The sequence below is a fragment of the Protobothrops mucrosquamatus genome, unplaced genomic scaffold (genome assembly GCF_001527695.2).
Source record: "Protobothrops mucrosquamatus isolate PMUCROS unplaced genomic scaffold, P.Mucros_1.0 scaffold_223, whole genome shotgun sequence".
NCBI lineage: Eukaryota > Metazoa > Chordata > Lepidosauria > Squamata > Viperidae > Protobothrops > Protobothrops mucrosquamatus.
Genome location: NW_015386299.1, coordinates 147,033 through 169,051, shown reverse-complemented (window position 1 = coordinate 169,051; position 22,019 = coordinate 147,033). Strand labels below are relative to the sequence as shown.

Sequence of the window (22,019 nt, the reverse complement as noted above, 5' to 3'; positions counted from 1 at the left end):
ATAGATAGATAGATAGATAGATAGATAGATAGATGAGATAATAGATAGATGAGATAATAGATAGATGAGATAGATAGTTGAGATAGATAGATAGATAGATAGATGAGATAATAGATAGATGAGATAATAGATAGATGAGATAGATAGTTGAGATAGATAGATGAGAATAGATAGATGAGATAATAGATAGATGAGATAGATAGTTGAGATAGATAGATGAGATAGATAAATGAGATATAGATGAGATATAGATAGATAGTTGAGATAGATAGATAGATAGATAGATGAGATAGATAGATAGATGAGATATAGATGAGATATAGATAGATAGATAGATAGATAGATAGATAGATAGATAGATAGATAGATAGATAGATAGATAGGCAGGCAGGCAGGCAGGCAGGCAGGCAGGCAGGCAACTGTGAGAAGAGGACGGCTGTGTCATGGCTCCTGATCTCCTTCATGTGGTATAATGGAGGTATAATGAATCAGAATCAGAATAGAGCTGGAAGGGACCTTGGAGGTCTTCTAGTCCAGCCCCCTGCTCAAGCAGGAGACCCTATACCATTTCAGACAAGTGACTGTCCGGTCTTTTCTTAAAAGCCTCCAGCGATCAATGTGGGCACTTCTAAGCAAAATGGGCAAGGTGTCCCTGCCAGACTCCATACGTCTATTTAATGTCCCCGTCTATTGTTCAGGAGATGCCTTGGGAGTGGCCGTCCCGGTTCTCCTCCCCTGCTTCCACGTTCCCAGGTCTCTGATTGAGTTTCCAGTGATCAGGTCAACCTATCTACGGTGGAAGAACTGCAGTTGCTAAATACCTGTCTGTCAAGCTGAGGCCTGTCATGCGTAACGGGAGGGTGGGGAGCCGGTAACCCTGAAATATTACATTTAGGGGAAACTTCCTGACAGTTAGAACAATTAACCAGTGGAACTGCTTGCCTCCAGAAGCGGTGAATGCGCCAACACTGGAAGTTTTTAAGAAGAAACTGAACAGCCACTTGTCAGAAATGGTATAGGGTTTCCTGCCAGAGCAGGGGGTTGGACTTGATGACCTCCAAGGTCCCTTCCAACTTTATCATTATTATTATTATTCTTTCCATGCTGAAATATTTTAAGGGCTTCAGCGAGGCCAATAGCATCCAAATGATCTATCAGTAAATCCATTTGCTATAATCTGGTGCAAATTCTTTCCAGTGTGTATTTTGTAGTGGACATTTGTGCACAACAGTGGACATACGAGGGCGAGATATACGTATGTCGGCTGAATCTCATGGTTTCCTTATTTTTTTTAAAATCATTCCAGATCTGGCAGCTAACTTTGTAAAGGGGCGCCTGGCAAAACATGATTTAACCATGCAAAAGCTGTTTGCAGATTCAGACTTCTGCATTTAACCCCTCCCCCTGTTGCTGCTCCTCCCCTTTTTTGTTTCCTTGCCTCAGTTTCTCCCTGAGGAATAGTGCATGAGATTTTGCTCCCCCTTACAAAAAAAGAGAGAGGACGATTGTTTCTTTAGGAACAAATGCACGATTATGCTTTCCCCCCCCACACATGCATGAAAAGTTTGCATTGCTGCTGGAAAGATATGCAACAAAAGTTTGCATTGCTGCTGGAAAGATATGCAACAAAAGTTTGCATTGCTGCTGGAAAGATATGCAAATAAAGTTTGCATTGCTGCTGGAAAGATATACAACGAAAGTCTGCATTGCTGCTGTGAAGATATGCAACGAAAGTTTGCATTGCTGCTGGAAAGATATGCAACGAAAGTCTGCATTGCTGCTGGAAAGATATGCAACGAAAGTCTGCATTGCTGCTGGGAAGATATGCAACCAAAGTTTGCATTGCTGCTGGAAAGATATGCAACCAAAGTTTGCATTGCTGCTGGAAAGATATGCAACAAAAGTCTGCATTGCTGCTGGGAAGATATGCAACGAAAGTCTGCATTGCTGCTGTGAAGATATGCAACCAAAGTCTGCATTGCTGCTGGAAAGATATGCAACCAAAGTCTGCATTGCTGCTGGGAAGATATGCAACCAAAGTTTGCATTGCTGCTGGGAAGATATGCAACGAAAGTCTGCATTGCTGCTGGAAAGATATGCAAATAAAGTCTGCATTGCTGCTGGGAAGATATGCAACGAAAGTTTGCATTGCTGCTGGAAAGATATGCAGCTAAAGTTTGCATTGCAGTGGAAAGATATGCAATGAAAGTCTGCATTGCTGCTGGAAAGATATGCAACCAAAGTTTGCATTGCTGCTGGAAAGATATGCAACCAAAGTCTGCATTGCTGCTGGAAAGATATGCAATGAAAGTCTGCATTGCTGCTGGGAAGATATGCAACGAAAGTCTGCATTGCTGCTGTGAAGATATGCAACCAAAGTCTGCATTGCTGCTGGGAAGATATGCAACGGAAGTCTGCATTGCTGCTGTGAAGATATGCAACCAAAGTCTGCATTGCAGTGGAAAGATATGCAATGAAAGTCTGCATTGCTGCTGGGAAGATATGCAACGAAAGTCTGCATTGCTGCTGTGAAGATATGCAACCAAAGTCTGCATTGCAGTGGAAAGATATGCAACCAAAGTCTGCATTGCTGCTGGGAAGATATGCAACTAAAAACAAGATAGTTTACAGGATTGATTCTCTCCTTCCTTCCTTCCCTGTAATTAACTTCTGAATTCCCTTTTCTGCTGCAAAGAAAATGCAGAGAGAATTTCTGGCGGCCCCTTTTTTGATATATTTTTTTTTTTTAAAAAGTATGAAAGTCATACATTTTTGTTCTGATTTCTCCGCCATCCTTGTCGAGCAAAATTCCCTGCTGACCTATCGTGTCTTCCTGCTGGAAAAAAAAAAAAAGTGGAATTTTCTGAAGCCGAGGATTCATTCATCCCTGAAATTGTTTTATTCCACCTTGGCCGACGGACCGGAAAGCAGAAAACCTGTTGCGATCTCCGTGTAGACATCAGAAGTCAAAGCGGAGATTTATTTATTTTTTCCCCCCTCCTTCCGTTTCATTCCTTCCTGCCTGAGCCCTGTACACCTAGTCCTCCGTTTGCAACCGTTCATTTAGTGACCGTCCCAAGTTCCAAGGGCACTGAAAAAAAGTCATTTTTCACACTGGCGACCGTTGCAGCGTTCCCCACCACCACCACGGTCACGTGATCCAAATTCAGACGCTCGGCCCCTGACTCATATTTATGACGGCCGCAGCGTCCCGGGGGAGTCACGTGATCCCTTTTTGTGACGTTTTGGCAAGCAAAGTCAAAGCTGGATTCACTTCACAACCGCGTGACTAATTTAACAACTGCAGCGATTCACTTAACAACTCGTAAAAGGTCGTAAAATGGGGCACCGCTGGCTTAGCAAATGTCCCACTTAGCAACAGAAAGGCCCTTACTGTATTTATTTAAAAATCCTGATTCCGGAGCAGGTAAACGCCTGGTAGAGAGGCATCAAGGATGCAACTCGGAGGGCTTCTATTATTAATAACCACATAAAATTGGATCCATATCCTTACATTCCTCTGAGCTGCTCCAGACATTAAATATGATTCTTCCCCCCCCCGTGTTATTATTTTAGAAGTATTAATAATTTATCTTGGCACGTAAGACTGGCAGTCCTTTTTAAACGATCTGATGCCCGATCGGAAAAAAAACGAATATTAATATTTAAATATCGACGAACGGCACAAGAAGGAGAGAAAACATTTCGCCTGGGTGACATCTGGTGTCATCTATTCCCCTTTGGTATCTCACTCCCCTACACACACACACATACACACTCAAATATATATGATTTCACACCGTTTGGTAGTTTACAAAGTCATCGGATCAGCTGCGCGGTATTTGAACCCAGAGTCGCTTTGGATCGTGGGTCTTCAAACTTGGCCCTTTGATGACGTGTGGACTTCAACTCCCAGAATTCCTCAGCCAGCATGCCTGGCTGAGGAATTCTGGGAGGGGTCTTCAAACGTGGCCCTTTTATGACGTGTGGACTTCAACTCCCAGAATTCCTCAGCCAGGCACGGGTGCCTGGCTGAGGGATTCTGGGAGTTGAAGTCCACAAGTCATCAAAGAGCCAAGTATGAAGACCCCTGCTTTGGATAATGAGGAGGGCAGAATATCAATTTAATGTCTAAAATATAAAATATAAGATTTGTTGGGAGAGAACTGACAGTCCTCAAGCTCTGGGCCAAACAGGGAAATAAAGAAGAGACATACCTGAACGAAGGCAGTAAAAAAACCAGATCTTTATCATGGCCAAGAACATTTCACCAAGAGAAAGACTTCATCTTATAACCTTTAAGGAAGTCCAAAAAAATCCAGTGAAATTCTCCGGAGAGCCAGTCAATAAAACCCTATCAACTTACTCAACTGTTGGGGTGCCTTCCTGATGTTTTGGGGTGACACTTCCCAGAGTTTCAAACCATGATAGTCCCAGAGACGTTGAGAGGTCTCTATGGAGGTCCACCAGGTTAAAGAAGGCTTTTTAAGGGTACCGATGAGACCACAACTATTTAGGGTGTGTTGGTAGTTATGGGGTTGTTGAAGAAGTTAAGACTTGAAAAACAAATAAGTAGCACTTTCATCTGTATGTTGATCACATTTAACAAATCTGTACTTTGCTTTTAATGATGCTCTGAAGGGCTTGGGGTTCAAGACCATCTGTCATCAGCTGGGAGGGAGTCTCTGTACAGGTAGTCCTTGAGTTACGATACTTCGCTTAGTGACCGTTCTAAATTACAATAGCACTGTTTCCTGACAGTGAGAACAATTAACCAGTGGAAGGACTTGCCTCCAGATGTTGTGGAAGTTTTTAAGAAGAGACTGGACAGCCATTTGTCTGAAATGGTATAGGGCTTCCCTGCCTGAGAAGGGGGTTGGACTAGATGACCTCCAAGGTCCCTTCCAACTCTGTTATTCTATTCTATTCTATTCTATTCTATTCTATTCTATTCTATTCTTATTTCTTATTATTCTATTCTATTCTCTTTTCTCTTTTCTATTCTATTCTTATTTCTTATTATTCTATTCTATTTTCTCTTCTTTTTTCTCTTTTCTCTTTTCTTTCTATTCTATTCTAATTTCTTATTATTCTATTCTATTCTATTTTCTCTTCTCTTCTCTTCTCTTCTCTTCTCTTCTCTTCTCTTCTCTTTTCTCTTTTCTCTCTTCTCTTCTCTTCTCTTCTCTTCTATTCTATTCTCTTCTATTCTATTCTTATTTCTTATTCTATTTTCTATTTTCTATTTTCTCTATTCTATTCTATTCTATTCTATTCTATTCTATTCTATTCTATTCTATTCTATTCTATTCTATTCTATTCTATTCTTCTATTCCATTCCATTCCATTCCATTCCATTCTATTCTATTCTTATTTCTTATTATTCTATTCTATTCTCTTTTCTCTTTTCTTTTTTTCTATTCTATTCTATTCTATTCTATTCTATTCTATTCTTATCTTCTCTTCTATTAACAATTGTGTGACTAACTTAACAACTGCAGTGATTCACTTTACAACTGTAAAGTCGTAAAATGGGGCAAAACAAATCTCTCGCTTAACAACAGAAATTTTGGGCTCAATTGTGGTCGTAAGTCGAGGGCCACCTATATAAATGGGGCATAGCGTCCTCCCCTCAGTGTGACTGTGGGGTCTCAGGTCAAAGCTGCAGATCACATCGTGACCGGTCGTAAGCTGAGGGCAGATACCGGCCCAGACCCTTGTTAAGTGGATTTGGCCCCATTTTACCACCTTCCTTGCCTCAGTTGTTAAGTGAATGCTTTGAGTTGATAAGTTAGTCACCTGGTTGTTAAATGAATCCTGCTTCCCCCATGGACTTTGCTTGTCAGAAGGTTGCAAAAGGGGATCACGTGAACCCCCCATCCGGGACGCTGCAACGGTCATAAAGATGAATCAGTTGCCAAACCTCTGAATTTTGATCACATGATCACAGGGGTGCTGCAATGGCTGTAACTGTGAAAAACGGTCGTAGGTCGCAATTTTTAGTGCTGCTGTAAATCCGAATGGTCATTAAAATGAATTGTTGTGAGTTGAGGACTACCTGTATGTGTGATAGGCCATGCGCTAAATAAATCAAGACGATCCGCTGGACAGCCCCAGTGCCAATCGATCCATACTGGGAATGGGAGATGGTTTTAAAGAATCCCCTCACCTACCTGCCTTGACCCAAAGGTGCTTTTCCACGAGGCAACTGGGACTTTCTTGTTTTTCCTCTGAAGACGTTTCGCTTCTCATCCCAGAAGCTTCTTCCGGTTCTGACTGAATGGTGGGGAACGGAAGTATTTATACTCCTTGCAGACAGCTGGTCATTTGCGCTCTTTCTCAGAATCGTCGAGGCCTCTTGGAGGTTTTTCTGTCACCTGAGTGGCGCAAATGGGCGTGGAGCCTTCTTGGAACTGCTGAAAGGATTTGTGTTGTAGAGTGGAGGTAGATGATGTCCTATCCCTCCCCTTCTGTTGAGGGAGGGGCTGTTCAGTTTTGACCCAGATGGCCTCTTGGACCCCTTTTTCAAACCAGCGGTCCCCTCCGCCCAAAATGTGGCCTTCGAAAAAGCGGCTTTTGTCTTTTAAATGCAGATGACGGACCGCTGAATCTTGTCCTGGTGGGTTTGTCCTCCTATGTTGCGCCGTGCGTTTGTGAAGCGGTTGTGAAGCTACAGATCTGCACACGGCTCACTGCTCTGTACTGCATCTACCACGTCGCTCAGTTTATAACAACAATAATAATAATAATGATGATGATGATGATGATGATGATGATGATGATGATGATGATGATGATGGAAGGGACCTTGGAGGTCATCTAGTCCAGCCCCCTGCTCAGGGAGGAAACCTACACCATTTTGGACAAATGGCTGTCCAGTCTCTTCTTAAAAACCTCCAGTGTTGGAGCGTTCACCGCTTCTGGAGGCAGGTTGTTCCACTGGTTAATTGTTCTAACTGTCAGGAAGTTTCTCCTTCGTTCTAGGTTGCTTCTCTCCTTGATGAGTTTCCATCCGTTGCTTCTTGTCCTGCCTTCAGGTGCTTTGGAGAATAGCTTGACTCCCTCTTCTTTGGGGCAGCCCCTGAGATAGTGGAAGACTGCTATCATGTTCTCCCCTCGTCCTTCTCTTCATTAAACTAGACATACCCAATTCCAGCAACCATTCCTTGTACGTTTTAGCCTCCAGTCCCCTAATCATCTTTGTTGCTCTTCTCTGTACTCTTTCTAGAGTCTCAACATCGTTTTTACACCGTGGTGACCAAAACTGGATGTAGTATTCCAAATGTGGCCTTACCAAGGCCTTGTAAAGCGGTATTAATACTTTGCGTGATCTTGATTCTATCCCTCTGATAATGCAGCCTAGCACTGTGTTGCGTCTGGGCGTTTTATCCTTGGGGTGGACAAGCTTCTGCCTTAGTGCGTTCTTGGGTGTGTATTCCCACCTACCTTGAGTTCATTCTTTCTTCCTTTCCTTTCCGTGGAACGGTTCTAGGTCTGGTTCCAGAACGCCCGAGCCAAATTCCGACGGAACCTCTTACGCCAGGAGAACACGGGAGTGGACAAGGCCTCCGATTCGGCCCTCCAGGCCGGCACCCCATCCGGACCGGCATCGGAGATCTCCAACACCTCCTTGAGCCCCTCCCGGACCCCCACCACCTTAACAGACTTGACGAACCCTAGCATGCCCTCCGTGACTTCGGTCTTGGGCTCCGTGTCCGGCAGCTTGGACGTCCACGAATCCCGCAGCCCTTCACAGACCACGCTGACCAACCTCTTCTGATGACCACCACCTCCGCGGCTCCAGGGGCGGCGTGTGCGCGTCTCTGTGTGTCTTACCTTTTTAAGGAAAGAAACGATTCTTAGTCCAATTCCAAATGGATTTTCTTTTTCTTTTTCAACTCGGGACACCACACTGGGCTCCAGCTCCAAAGCCGGGCGGGACAAGTCCGGCGAGGTCTGAAAGGCCCCCCCCCGTGGATTGGAGGGCTGACTTGGAATGACCACTGCCCACACAACCTTTGTGTCAGTGTACAGTTTTATGGACTGGGCCAGGGAAATGGCAATTAATTTAAGTTGGCTAAAGCTTGTGTGATTTTTTTTTTTCTTCCAGAGACTGCCACGTGCCTTATTTACTGTCCATTTCTTTTTCTCCTAAACCCCGGCCTATTTTTTTTTTTGGTTTCCCCCTTTCTCTCTCTGTATATTTATGACCCCGTCCGAAGACCACGCAAACTACAGAAAGGAGGGGTGGGTGGGGGCGGGGGAGAGAAGTGAAAATGTGAATATGAATTTTGCTACTTTAAATTAAGTCCTAAACCTTTCACTTGGTCGTTCTGACGTCTTAGGACCGAAACTCAGAAGAAGTGACACACGTCTGTTCCGCTATCAAAATTTGTAAAAAAAATAAATAAAAATAAAAATAAAATCTAACCAATAATAAAGCCACTTAATGGAAATGACCTCCACGTTAGTTGCCCTCGCAATGAAAGATGAGAGATTTAGGCGAGGAGGAGGAGGAGGAAGAGGAGGAGGAGGAGAAAGGGAAAGAGAAGGAGAAAGAATGGAAAGAGAAGAGGAAGGAATGGTGGAAAGAGGAGGAGGAGGAGAAGAAGAGGGAAAGGAGAAGGAGAGGAAGGAATGGGGGAAAGGGAGGAGGAGAAGGAAAAGAGAAAGAGGAGAAGGAGGAGGAATAATGGTGGAAAGGGAGGAGAAGGAGAAGGAGGAGAGAAGAAGGAGAAGGAGGAGAAGGAGAGGAAGGAATAATGGTGGAAAGGGAGGAGGAGGAGAAGGAGGAGAAGGAGAAGAGAAGGAGGAGAAGAAGGAATAATGGAAAGGGAGGAGGAGAAGGAAGAGAAGGAAGAGGAGGAGGAATAAAGGGGAAAGGGAGGAGGAGAAGAAGAGAAAGGAAGGAATGGTGGAAAGGGAGGAGAAGGAGAAGGAGGAGAGAAGAAGGAGAAGAGAAGGAGGAGAAGGAGAAGGAGGAGAAGGAATAATGGTGGAAAGGGAGGAGGAGAAGGAGAAGAGAAGGAGGAGAAGGGGGAGAGGAAGGAATGGTGGAAAGGGAGGAGAAGGAGAAGGAGGAGAGAAGAAGGAGAAGGAGAAGGAGGAGAGAAGAAGGAGAAGGAAGAAAAGGAATAATGGTGGAAAGGGAGGAGAAGGAGAAGAGAAGGAGGAGAAGGAGGAGAGGAAGGAATGGTGGAAAGGGAGGAGGAGGAGAAGGAGAAGGAGGAGAGGAAGGAATAATGGTGGAAAGGGAGGAAGAGGAGAAGAGAAGGAGAAGGAGGAGAAGGAGGAGAAGAAGGAATAATGGTGGGAAGAGAGGAGGAGAGGAAGAAATGGAAAGGGAAGGAGGAAGAGAAGGAGAAGAGGAGAACGAAAAGGAGAGGAAGGAATGGTGGAAAAGGAGGAGGAGGAGAAGAGAAGGAGGAGAAGAAAGAATAATGGTGGAAAGGGAGGAAGAGGAGAGGAAGAAATGGCAGAAAGGGAAGAGGAGGAGGAGAAAGAGAGGAGAAGGAGGAGGAGAAGAAAGAATAACGATGGAAAGGGAGGAGGAGGAGGAGGAGGAGATGGAGACATTCTCAAGAACCTTTTTTGGACCTGTCTCCCCCATAAAACCAAGAGGAGACTAGGACTTCCCTCCTTTTTTCACTCCCCAGAGAAAGAGGTATTAACGTTGATGAAACGATAGCCCTTCTTCAACATCCTGATCTGCTTCAGATCACCGGACTACAGCTCCCATCAGGCTAGGCAGCCAGAACTGTCCTAAGTCCTAAGTCCCAAAGCCAAACACCCACCTTCCCTCCTCAGTCCTTTAACGCTTCTTGCAATAACAGAATGAAAAGATAACGGCACTGAGACGGATTGTGCTGATTGGCCAATAAAAAAAATTGCCGACCACAGCTGGGCTACCCGCTATGTTAAGCTATGCAGGGCTTATCTCTGGCTTGTCAAACAAACCATAGTAGGCTGACTCTGAAGCATACCAGTGAGTAGACCCAGCATTGTGGCCACAGGAAGGTTGACGGTTCCTTTAAAATGGAAAGTGCAAGAAAATAGACTTGGGAATTTTTACGGAAGTCTGTTATCTTTGCTTGGGGGTCTGGAAGAGAGACGTTCAAGTCAGCTGAGCGAAAAATCAAATAAATGCCTTAAAAGGTATTTTAAAACCCTCTAAAATGGAGACTGGATGGTGAAATTTTAGCTGGGAGGTTGGGTTGGGGAGAAGACACACATCTGAATGGGGTTCATGGCTGTGGTTGACTAGGATGGCCTTGCGTTGACTTAGTCATGGGCCCAGTTGGGTTTGCTAACCTCCACAGGTGGAGCAGTTGATGAAGCCTCAGCTGAGACACCCTGGGAGACAGCAGCTAACCAAGCTACAACTGCTTCCTGCTACAGAAGGCCTCCCATTGGTTGGTTTCCACCTCCTTCCCCCAGTTTGAGCAATCTTCTGAGAAGACCTCAGCTCTGTTTAGTCTCCATTACTGGAAGCGTCGAGTTCAGAGGATTTCTCTATGCTCCTGCTGTAATTCCAGGATAATGTCAAAGATGAGAAGGTAATTTGGGGTCATTGATGACTTCTTGGGAAGAGAATGGTTGCTGGAATGGGGTATGTCTAGTTCAGGGGCCTTCAAAATGGGCCCTTTAATGACTTGTGGACTTCAACTCCCAGAATTCCTCAGCCAGGCGTGCCTGGCTGAGGAATTCTGGGAGTTGAAGTCCACAAGTCATCAAAGAGCCACGTTTGAAGACCCCTGGCTTATATGGTCCACGTTGGCTGAGGAATTCTGGGAGTTGAAGTCCACAAGTCATCAAAGGGCCAAGTTTGAAGACCCCTGGTCTAGTTTAATGAAGAGAAGGACAAGGGCAGTGGTGGGATTCAGCCAGTTCGCACCAGTTCGGCAGAACCAGTAGCTAATTTTTTGTTGCCCAGGCCCAGAATGGACTTCCGGAAGCGGCATCCACACAGAGAACTGGTTGTTCACATATTTGAATCCCACCACTGGACGAGGGGTGATATGATAGCCGTCTTCCAATACCTCAGGGGCTGCCCCAAAGAAGAGGGAGTCAAGCTATTCTCCAAAGCGCCTGAAGGCAGGACAAGAAGCAACGGATGGAAACTAATCAAGGAGAGAAGCAACCTGGAACTAAGGAGAAACTTCCTGACAGTGAGAACAATTAACCAGTGGAACAACCTGCCTCCAGAAGCGGTGAAGGCTCCAACACTGGAAGTTTTTAAGAAGAGACTGGACAGCCATTTGTCTGAAATGGTATAGGGCAGTGATGGCGAACCTTTTAGAGACCGAGTGCCCAAACTACAACCCAAAACCCACTTATGTATCGTCGGGTGCCAGGTGGGCACGGCCCATTGGGTGGGTGTGGCCAGTTGGGTGTATGTGGTCAATTGGGTAGGCGTCACCCATTGGTGGGCGTGGCTGTGGTGGTTACGGCAGGCTGGGTGGGACTAAAAAGTTCAATCAATCAATTCCAAATTTGCAAGATCTTTTTTTTCCCTGCGAGAAGTTGAAATATATTGATTGATTGAACCTTTTTTTTTGCACACGGCGGCGGAGGCCTAAAGCGAAAAGGTTTTATAAAACCCAGCTGAAGGCCTAAGACTGGGGCGATGGCGCGCGTGCCCACAGAGAGGGCTCTGCGTGCCACCTGTGGCACGCGTGCCTTCGGTTCGCCACCACAGACCTATACCATCTCAGACAAGTGACTGTCTAGCCTCTTCTTAAAAATCTCCAGTGATGGAGCGCCCACGATTTCTGGTGGCAAGCTGTTCCACTGGTTGATTGTCCTTCCTGTCAGGAAGTTTCTCCTTAATTCCAGGTTGCTTCTCTCCTTGATCAGTTTCCATCCATTGTTTCTCGTCCTTCTCTCTGGTGCTCTGGTGAACAACCTGTCCCCCTCTTCCTTGTGGCAGCCCCTCAAATACTGGAACGCTGCTATCCTGTCCCCCCTAGTCCTTCTTTTCTCTAGACTAGCCAAACCCAAGACCTGCAGCCGTTCTTCGTATGATTTAGTCTCCAGGCCTTGGATCATCTTACTTGCTTTTCTCTGAATTTTTTTTTCCAAACTCTCAACATCTTTTTTGTGATATGGTGACCAAAACTGGCTGCAGTATTCCAGGTGTGGCCTTACTAGGGCTTTGTAAAGCTGTAGGAGCTTGCTTCCCTTTGGGCCCTCCTGGGCTTGCCCGTGCTAATTATCTCTTGCCTCATTTTTAAAAGGCCACCTGGTTTCCTTTCTGACGTGGTCTCTTTCCTTATTCTGATTGTCTCTTTTCTCTCCCTGGAGACCCGCGCTGCTCCAGGAATAAAGGGCTACTGCCTCCCCCACCTGCAGCCCCCGAGGCTTTTGTAGCCAGCCAACTCTGTTGAAACAACAGCTTTGGGTTGCGTCAGGGACCCTCCCCTCTCTCTTTTTTTGCACCGTGCAACTCTTAAAACAAGCCCCCAGAGGAAGAGAAATCCCACCCCCCAGGAATGGGGATTAACCTGGACACCTTGCCTCCTTCCAGATGGGTGGCTTAGAATCCCTACCAAGTCCATCAGCCAGCAAGGAATCAGTTGGGGAATTTGATTTGGAAGCGGGGGGCAGACTCTTCCCCTTCTTCCTCACCTAGGAACAGGTCCGGCCTGGCAGGGCGTGGCCCATTGGGTGGGCATGGCTGCGGTGGTAACGGCAGACTGGGTGGGATTAAAAAGTTCAATCAATCAATTCCAACTTTGCAAGATCTTTTTTTTTCCCGCGAGAAGTTGAAATTGATTGATTGAACCTTTTATTTTGCACATGGTGGCAGAGGCCTAAAGCGAAAAGGTTTTATAAAACCCAGCTGAAGGCCTAGGAGTGGGGCGACGGCGCGCGTGCCTACAGAGAGGGCTCTGAGTGCCGCCTCTGGCACCGCGTGCCATAGGTTCGCCACCACTGGTCTAGATGCTACTACGGTTAGGGAGAATAAGTATAATCAGCCAATGTTTTGGGAAAAAAGCAAGAGTAAGTCATGTTTTATCCCCGTTGTTCAGGGGTTTTTTTTTGCCAACCACTTTGGATCAACTATCCTGGTTTGCAAAAGGCCAACTGCCAACAAGACCAAGCAGAGTCTGGCTCAGAAACAGCAACTGTGAGAGGGACCTTGGATTCCTAGTGGACGGCCACTTAAACATGAGCCAGCCATATGTGGCAGCAGCCAAAAAAGCTAATACACTCCTGGGTTGTATAAACAGAGGCATAGAATCAAAATCACGTGAAATATTAGAACCCCTTTGTAAAGCCTTCGTAGGGCCACACCTGGAGTACTTCATCCAGCTTTGGTCACCATATCAACAAAAAAGATGTTGAGACTTTGGAAAAAGTGCAGAGAAGAGCAACTAAGATGATCCAAGGCCTGGAGACTAAAACATACAAAGAACAGCTGTGGGACTTGGGTATGGCCAGTCTAGAGAGGAGAAGAAATAGGGGAGACATGATAGCAGTGTTCCAGTATTCCAGCCACAAAGAAGGGGGGGTCAACTTATTTTCCAAAGCACCAGAGGGCAAGACAAGAAACCATGGATGGAAACTAGTCGAGGAGAGAAGCAACCTGGAATTAAGAAGAACCAACCTCACAGTGAGGACAATTAACCAGTGGAACTGCTTTCCACCAGAAGTTGTGGGTGCTCCATCGTTGGAGGTTTTTAAGAAAAGACTGGACAGCCACTTGTCTGAGATGGTATAGGGTCTCCAGCTTGAGCAGAGGGCTGGACTGGAAGACCTCCAAGGTCCCTTCCCACTGTATTCCGTTTGAAACCGAAACGGGGGACAATCCAGACGTGCCATTTTGTGTCTCTCTAGTTTGAGGATCACAGCTTGGAGGAAAAGGATGGTTTTGGCATGCTACGGTGCCCGATCTGGCCGGATGCCTTGGAAGCTGGCAGAGGCCGGGTTCCCATAAGCCTCAGCCCGGGTGGCGCAGCGTCCTTTAAATAGCATCTCCCTAGCCCCCTCCCCTCCCCACTCCCTCCTTCCTCTCGCCTGCTAGTAAAGCTGCACCACAAAGTAGTAGCGCTGGCAGCTGTCACTGGGAAGCTGGCATTTTTTCCTCTGGCTGGGCTGACAGCAGCTGTCCAAAAGTGGATGAATGGAACGTGAGTGACATCATGTTTATTCAAAAAAGACAGTCCCGGCTACAGATCAGTGTCAGCAATATTGTTGATACGTTGCAGAAGGCAGAGTCACTTTCCCCCCACCTCCCGGTTTATCCTTTCCGTGGTGCGACACACACACAGCCGATGCTGGTTTAATTGAAGGCACGTGGGATGGAGGCGCCGGCCGGGAGCTAAGAGAAGCTGGTGGTGGCCCGTTCTTCTCCCTGAGGCGCTAGCGATCAGGCTGCAGGGACTGACCGAAGAACAGAGTTGGAAGGGGCACTAGAGATCTTCTAGTCCACCCCTTGCTCGGGCAGGAGTTCCTATGCTATTCTGGACAAAGGGCTTCTTTTAAACCCTCCGGTGATGGAGGCACCCAGCACCTCTGGAGCCAAGCTGAGTTCAGTCATCTTGGCCCATCCGGCTTCTGAGATAGACTGCTCCCAGCATGGAGGTTTTGCTGAGCTAGCCCTACATGGATGGAGGAAAAGCCCTACCTGGAATGAGCCGGAGATGTTTCTGGTGGTTGTTGTTGTTGTTGTTGTTGTTGTTGTTGTTNTCTCCTCCTCCTCCTCCTCCTCCTCCTCCTCCTCCTCCTCCCAGGGAAACATAAGATCAAACTCTCGCCTGTAATTGTCTTGCCATGAGTCTAGGAGGCTCCATTAAACCCAACAGACACATAAAAGGTCCCTTTTACCCACCCACCCTTCCATTGTTGGAGCCTTCACCGCTTCTGGAGGCAGGTTGTTCCACTGGTTAATTGTTTTAACTGTTCTAACTATTCAAGAAGTAGCTCAGACCCAAATGTGGACAAGAAAACGGGCGCTCATCCCTACAAGAACCTTAGATCTTTCCAGCTGTTGATTTGCTGGCATCTGTTTTGTAGATATGGGGTCCATCCTGATTGGAAAAAAATATATCTTTTTCTCCTTCCCTGTTCTTCCTCCTACACACACACACACACACACACACACACACACACACACACACCCCAGAAATTATTTCTCAAAAACAAACCAGAGTTGACTTCACAGCTCGGCACGGAACATCTCATGAGCTTCCCCCGAAAGTCACCCTCACGTGCTCCCCGTCCCACGGCTCTCCACGAACTGCGAAGCTCCACAGATCGTGTTTATAACACGTTTGTCTAAAATTATCTCGAGGCGCATGGCGGGCGCCTCTAAAACAGATGCTCTCTAACCCCCAGTTCTGTTTTGATCTCAAATCGGCGTCTTTAAGCTGCTTGTGTGAACTATAAATTGAAACGATAACGGGAGGGAAGGAAAATGTTGTGATATTCGCCACGGTTTTATATTCAGAGGCTGGGGGGGGACGTTTGTTGGGGAGGGGGGGATCTGGCAGAGGCTAACTTTGTCGCCTGTGAGAAGAAGCATCTGTTTTTGGTGGGGGGACTTGGGAAGGGAGAGGGAAATCCGCCCTGAGAAGTCATCCTTTTCAGCCCTGCTAATGGGGGACCTTTCAAAACAATCCCCCCCCCAAAAAACCCCCCAGAAACTGCTTGGGTCAACTTCTCCATCGTTCTGCCTCAGTATCCCCAGGTGCGGCATTCACAGATTCGGTTTTTTTGTTACCTTCTTTGTAGCATGCTGGGCTGATTCCTAAAAAGTGGTTGGGGAGGTTGGGCCTTAGGGTGGAGCAGATCCTAACAGAAGACCAGGTCTTTTTTTATATATATATATAAAGATTTTATTGGTTTTCTTTTGCACACATATGTTAATTTTTCCAATCAATGAACTGTCTGGGGTTAGCTATCCTAATACACATTCTATTCCTAATCCTTCATTCTTTCCTCCAATCAACAATAAAATAAGTCCCAAATTTGGTAGTAGTCTGTGTCTTCTTTATCTTTCAGTCTCATAGTTAATCTGTCCATCTCTGCACATTCCAATATTTTTCGGATTATTTCTTCTCCTGATGGCAATCCTTCATCCTTCCAGTATTGTGCGAAGATTATTCTCGCTGCTGTAGTGATGTGTAAAATTAAATATAAACTCTGATTATTAATCATTTCAGGCATTATACCTAGTAAAAAAAGTTCAGGTTTAAAATCAACATGTTCTCCTAATATTTTTTCTAACCACGTATGTATCTTTTTCCAATAAGCCTTAACTTTGCTACATGTCCACCAAATGTGATAGTGCGTGCCTGCGTTGTGTTTACATTTCCAACATCTCTCTGACATATTTTTAAACATTTTTGCTAATCTTGCTGGTGGCAAGTGCCATCTATAAAACATTTTATACAAGTTTTCTTTATATGAAGTTGACATTGTTAATTTATAGTTTCTCTCCCATAGCATTTGCCACTTTTCTAGTTCTATATTATAGCCAAAATTTTTCACCCATCTTATCATTGTTTCTGAGAAGACCAGGTCTTGAAGGGCAAAAGGTCCAACTTGTGTAGAATGAGGTTGCCACTTTGAGTTGTTCAGAGGCAGGTGGCATACAAGTTTCATAAACTATGATTGTTATCGATCAGTCACAATAGAGCTGGGAGGGACCTTGGAGGTCTTCTAGTCCAATCTCCTGCTCAAGCAGGAGACCCCAGACCATTTCAATCAATCAATCAATCAGTCAATCAAGCAATCAATCAGAATAGAGCTGGAAGGGACCTTGGAGATCTTCTAGTCCAGCCCCCTGCTCAAGCCATTTCAGACAAGCAACTGTCCAGTCTTTTCTTAAAAACCTCCAGTGATGGAGCACCCACAACTTCTGGTGGCAAGCTGTCCCACTGGTTAATTGTCCTCACTGCCAGGAAGTTTCTCCTTAATTCCAGGTTGCTTCTCTCCTTGATCAGTTTCCAACCATTGTTTCTTGTCTTCCCTTCTGGTGCTTTGGAGAATAGTTTGACACTCCCCCTCTTCTTTGTGGCAACCCCTCAAATACTGGAACACTGTTATGATGTCTCCCCTATTTCTTCTTTTCTTTAGACTAGCCAAACCCAAGTCCCGCAGCCGTTCTTCATATGTTTTGGTCTCCAGGCCTTGGATCATCTTAGTTGCTCTTCTCTGAGTTTTTTCCAGAAGAAGCGTGACTATCATGCCATAGACCAGACACAGGTCACAAACTCCCCGTTGTTTAATTTTCTTTCTTTCCAATCTTTCTCTTTTTCTTCCTATACTTTGAAGCACCTGTCCTATTGGGAAGGTGGGACCTCTAAAATTTAGGTGTAGAAAAGCTTATTGTGGCTGAGAGCCTGACCTCTAGCGGTGAGGTCAGGGGTTTTTGTTTTTATTGTTGTGGGTTGCCTCCATCACCACAACTTTCTCCTAGCAGTGAACCTCTAGACTAGGCATCTTCAGACTTGGCCCTTTTATGACTTATGGACTTCAATTCCCAGAATTCTTCAGCCAGGCACGCTGGCTGAGGAATTCTGGGAGTTGAAGTCCACAGGCCATAAAAGGGCCAGGTTTGAAGACCCCTGAATTAGAGAGTGCTGACTCATGCATGAGGCAATCTACACTCTGATTGGTTGCTGTGGGTATGAAGGGGGCGTTTCCCTTTTTTCCCGCCTTTTTTCCTCTGTGTGTCCTGTATACTGTTTGATTTACCTCAGGCATGCTGGCTGAGGAATTCTGGGAGTTGAAGTCCACAAGTCATAAAAGGGCCAGATTTGAAGCCCCCCTGCTCTAGACCAATTGTGTCCAACCGGGGCAACGTTAAGACTTGTGGGCTTCAACTCCCAGAATTCCCCAGCGGAATTCTGGGAGTTGAAGTCCACGGATTGCCAAAGTTGGACATCCTGGCCTCTGGGCAAAGATGGCCAGTGAGTATGTTTGACTGAGTAGATTTAAATGCTCTTATCTGCATTTCAAAACGGTGGGAGCAGAGAAATCAGGGTAAATATTTGTCCCAATCAAAATACATTACAATAGGGGATGTTACCCCTTCCTCCATCTTTTCTTCCCAAGAATGGGTGCGTTGCTTGCACAGGCTGGTCTAAACATATTTTACTCCTCGTCAATGCCGAAAACAGTAACTGCGTCCTATTTGGGTTCTCTTGAGGCAGCTGAAGGAGGCGGTGGAGCTAGGTTGACTTTCCCTACCAACCAGTTCTCACTGTCAGAAAATTTCTCCTTATTTCCAGGTTGCTTGTCTCCTTCAGGTGCTTTGGATAATAATAATAATAATAATAATAATAATAATAATAATAATAATAATAATAATAATAATAAGAAGAAGAAGAAGAAGAAGTAATAATAACAATAATAATAATAACAACAAAACAAAACAAAACAAAACAAAACAACAACAAAACAACAACAACAACAACAACAACAACAACAACAACAACAACAACAACAACAATAATAATAATAATAATAATAATAATAATAATAATAATAATAAAGTTGGAAGGGACTTGGAGGTCATCGAGTCCAACCCCCTGCTCAGGCAGGAAACCCTACACTATTTTGGACAAATGGCTGTCCAGTCTCTTCTTAAAAACTTCCAGTGTTGGAGCATTCACAGCTTCTGGTGGCAGGGTATTCCACTGGTTAATTGTTCTAACTGTCAGGAAGTTTCTCCTTCGTTCTAGGTTGCTTCTCTCCTTGGTTAGTTTCCATCCGTTGCTTCTTGTCCTGCCTTCAGGGGCTTTGGAGAATAGCTTGACTCCCTCTTCTTTGGGGCAGCCCTTGAGATATTGGAAGACTGCTATCATGTCCCCCCCTCATCCTTCTCTTCGCTAGACTAGCCATGCCCAGTTCCTGCAACCGTCCTTCATATGTTTTAGCCCCTAGTCCCCTCATCATCTTTGTCGCTCTTCTCTGCACTTTTTCTAGAGTCTCAACATCTTTTGCACCCAGCCCCCCCTCCAGGAATCTCATGATTTCAGTTAGCAATTGGTGATCCAGCGTAGCCAGATCTGCGTCCAATTCCAGTCTGGGACTCCCTTGTTTTCTGCCCCAAGGAGACCCATGTTGTGGCTTTAAGGTCATGTCCAGGGTCACTGCGGCCCCCTCCCCTTTCAAAGCCCTTGAGTGCTGCAGCTGGCCGGTCCTCCACCTTTCTCTCCCGCCACAGAATGAGTCGGCCTGGGACACCGGAGACCGTGGCCGATTTTCCCAACCTCCCTGGCTAACTTTTGTTCCTCTTTTTTGCCTTCGTTCGCCGTGTGGGTCCCGTCTGCAATGTTTAGTGTGTGTGTGTGTGTGTGTGTCAGGGAGTTGTGGGGTGGGGAGTACTCAAAGAAGGGGGAGATGTCTTCCCGGGTAGAACAATGGACAGACCTCCCAGTTCCTGCAGCTGCGTTGGGGCGCCCGATGCAACGGGGATTGGGCTGTGTGTGTGTGTGTGTGTGTGTGTGAAGCTGGCGTTGGAACATTGGAGGCCGGGGAGAGCTGGTCCTTGTGAAATTGTTGTCATTCAGCTGTCACTCCGCGTTGGGCGAAGGGAGGATTGAAAAGGCTCTTGCTAGACCAGCCAGCAGCTCCTAACCCCCCCTCCCCTCGGCTGGTGAATGTCCCCCCCCCAATCTAATTGTTCGCCTTCTCCCTTTTCTGGTCCTTTGGCAAGGGAACAATGGGCCGGTCAAAGGCTCCGTGTTGAACAGGACTCGGCTGGTGAGAAAACGCACACATGGCCTCTCCTGCAGCGGGTCAAGCTTTCTTAGCCAGTGCCACTTCCTCTCTCTGTCCCCCCCCCCCAGTGTCCCCCTCAAGTATGGCCCCCTCTCCCCTTTCCCTCGGCCTCCCTGCCTCTCCTTTGTGGCTGGGACCACAGAAGGCAAATGCCTGCCTTGTGGAAGGGAAGAGAGGGCTGGGGTGGGTCATTCCTGCCCTGGCACGGCAATGAGGGAGGGGGCGATGAATAGCTTGGCTGATTGGCGTGTGTTTCTCTGGAAGATTTTCCTGGCTCTGGAGGACCTTGCAAGGTTTAAGAGTGTTCTGGAGGTGGGACAGGCTCCAGAGGAAGACCTTGCAAGGTTCTAGAGTGGTCTGGACTTGGGTGGGCTCCAGAAGAAGACCTTGCAAGGTTCAAGAGTGGTCTGGAGTTGGGATGGGCTCCAGAAGAAGACCTTGCAAGGTTCAAGAGTGGTCTGGAGTTGGGACGGGCTGCAGAAGAAGACCTTGCAAGGTTCTAGAGTGGTCTGGAGTTGGGACAGGCTCCAGAGGAAGACCTTGCAAGGTTCAAGAGTGGCCTGGCATTGGGACGGGCTCTGGAGGAAGACCTTGCATGGTTCTAGAGTGGTCTGGTGTTGGGATGGACTCCAGAAAAAGACCTTGCACGGTTCTAGAGTGGTCTGGCATTTGGACGGGCTCCAGAGGAAGATCTTACAAGGTTCTAGAGTGGTCTGGCATAGGGACAGGCTTTTATTAATAATAATAATAATAATAATAATAATAATAATAATAATAATAATAATAATAATAATAATTGCACAGTCAGCCAGATGTTCAGACTGGATTTGGCATTTTTGTCTGCCTATTGAGTCCTTAGCAAGGACCTGGGATAGGCAGATGTGGATGTTTGATGGTATTACAGATCTCGTCGCAGGATGGAGGTGGTTCCTAGTAAGGCTGCCTTTTGCAATTGACTAATGGTGAATTTGTCAATGCCAGTGGTGTTCAAGTGGTGCTCCAGTTTTGGGATAGCACCCAAGGCACCCATTACTATTGGTACTACCCTTGCTTGCCTTTGCCACAGTCTTTCTATTTCTATTTGTAGATCTTTGTATTTTGTTATCTTCTCCAGTTCTTTCTCGTCTATTCTGCTGTCTCCAGGCACTGCCACGTCCACTATCCAGACTTTTTTGTCTTTCTTATTGACAATAGTTAAGTCCGGGGTGTTATGTGGCAGGTGCTTGTCTGTTTGGATTCTGAAGTCCCAGAGCAAAATTTTATCATTTTCTATGACTTTATTATTAGGCAGATGTGGATGTATGATGGTATTACAGATATTGTTGCAGGATGGAAGCTGTTCCTAGTAAGGCCGCCTTTTGCAATTGACTGACGGCGAATTTGTCAATGCCAGTGATGTCCAAGTGGTGCTCCAGTTGTTTTGGAATTGGCACCTATTACTATTGGTACTATTGTTATTGTTATTGTTGTTATTTTAAAAAAAATAGGTTTTGCAATCCACAAAAGGGATTTCCAATCACCCACTGCAAAAAGGGATTTAGACATTTCGAGCGCTCGTCAGACCTGACAACACAGCTTCACGAGGCTGTTCACATCTTAATTTTCTCCGCTTGCAAAATCTCTCTCCGCGGTAAAAGATGATGGGTGTCTTCAAGCAACATGCTGGGCTGCCAACCAGCCAGCTCTCTCTTAGCCTAACCTATGGCCCAAACCTGGCTTCTCTCTAACCGGCTTGGAATTCAGGATCCGGAAAACCGGACAGCGTCAACCACTCCTGCTTGCAAATATGACTTTGGGGGTAAATCTCAGTCACTCGTATTGCTGCTTTGGACTAAAAAGTTGGCTGCATTTACATGCCAGGTTAAAAGGATGGCACGGCTTTTTCCTTTGCGGTTTGAGAAATTATGGTTGGTTTGTTTATTCTGCAAGCGCGGCTAATTGCGACGCATTCAGCAAAAACGTGAATTGAAAAAAACAACAACAACTACGTCTTCTTGTTTTTCCTCTTTAAGAGACTCCATTATGGGAGCCGAGAATATCCACTTGAGATTTTTTGACCAATCGGTTGGATGTGCCTTAATAATAATAGTAGTAAAGTTGGAAGGGACCTTGGAGGTCTTCTAGTCCAACCCCCTGCTCAGGCAGGAAACCCTACACCATTTTGGACAAATGCCTGTCCAGTCTCTTCTTAAAAACCTCCAGTGATGGAGCATTCACTGCTTCTGGAGGCAGGTGGTTCCACTTCTTCTCCCTTTCTCTCCTGTCCTTTTGTGCAGAGCAAACAT

At 46.0% G+C, this 22,019-nt stretch overlaps 1 protein-coding gene across 1 annotated transcript in view; it reads left to right on the top strand.

Moving 5' to 3' along the window:
* Positions 1–7,780, top strand: part of LOC107298806 (LIM/homeobox protein Lhx2-like) — a 30,228-nt gene extending 22,448 nt beyond the window's left edge. Inside the window, exon 5 of the mRNA XM_015828170.1 lies at positions 7,493–7,780. Coding sequence (XP_015683656.1) covers positions 7,493–7,780 — 288 coding nt within the window. The remainder of the gene's footprint in view (positions 1–7,492) is intronic.
* Positions 7,781–22,019: the final 14,239 nt, after the last annotated feature.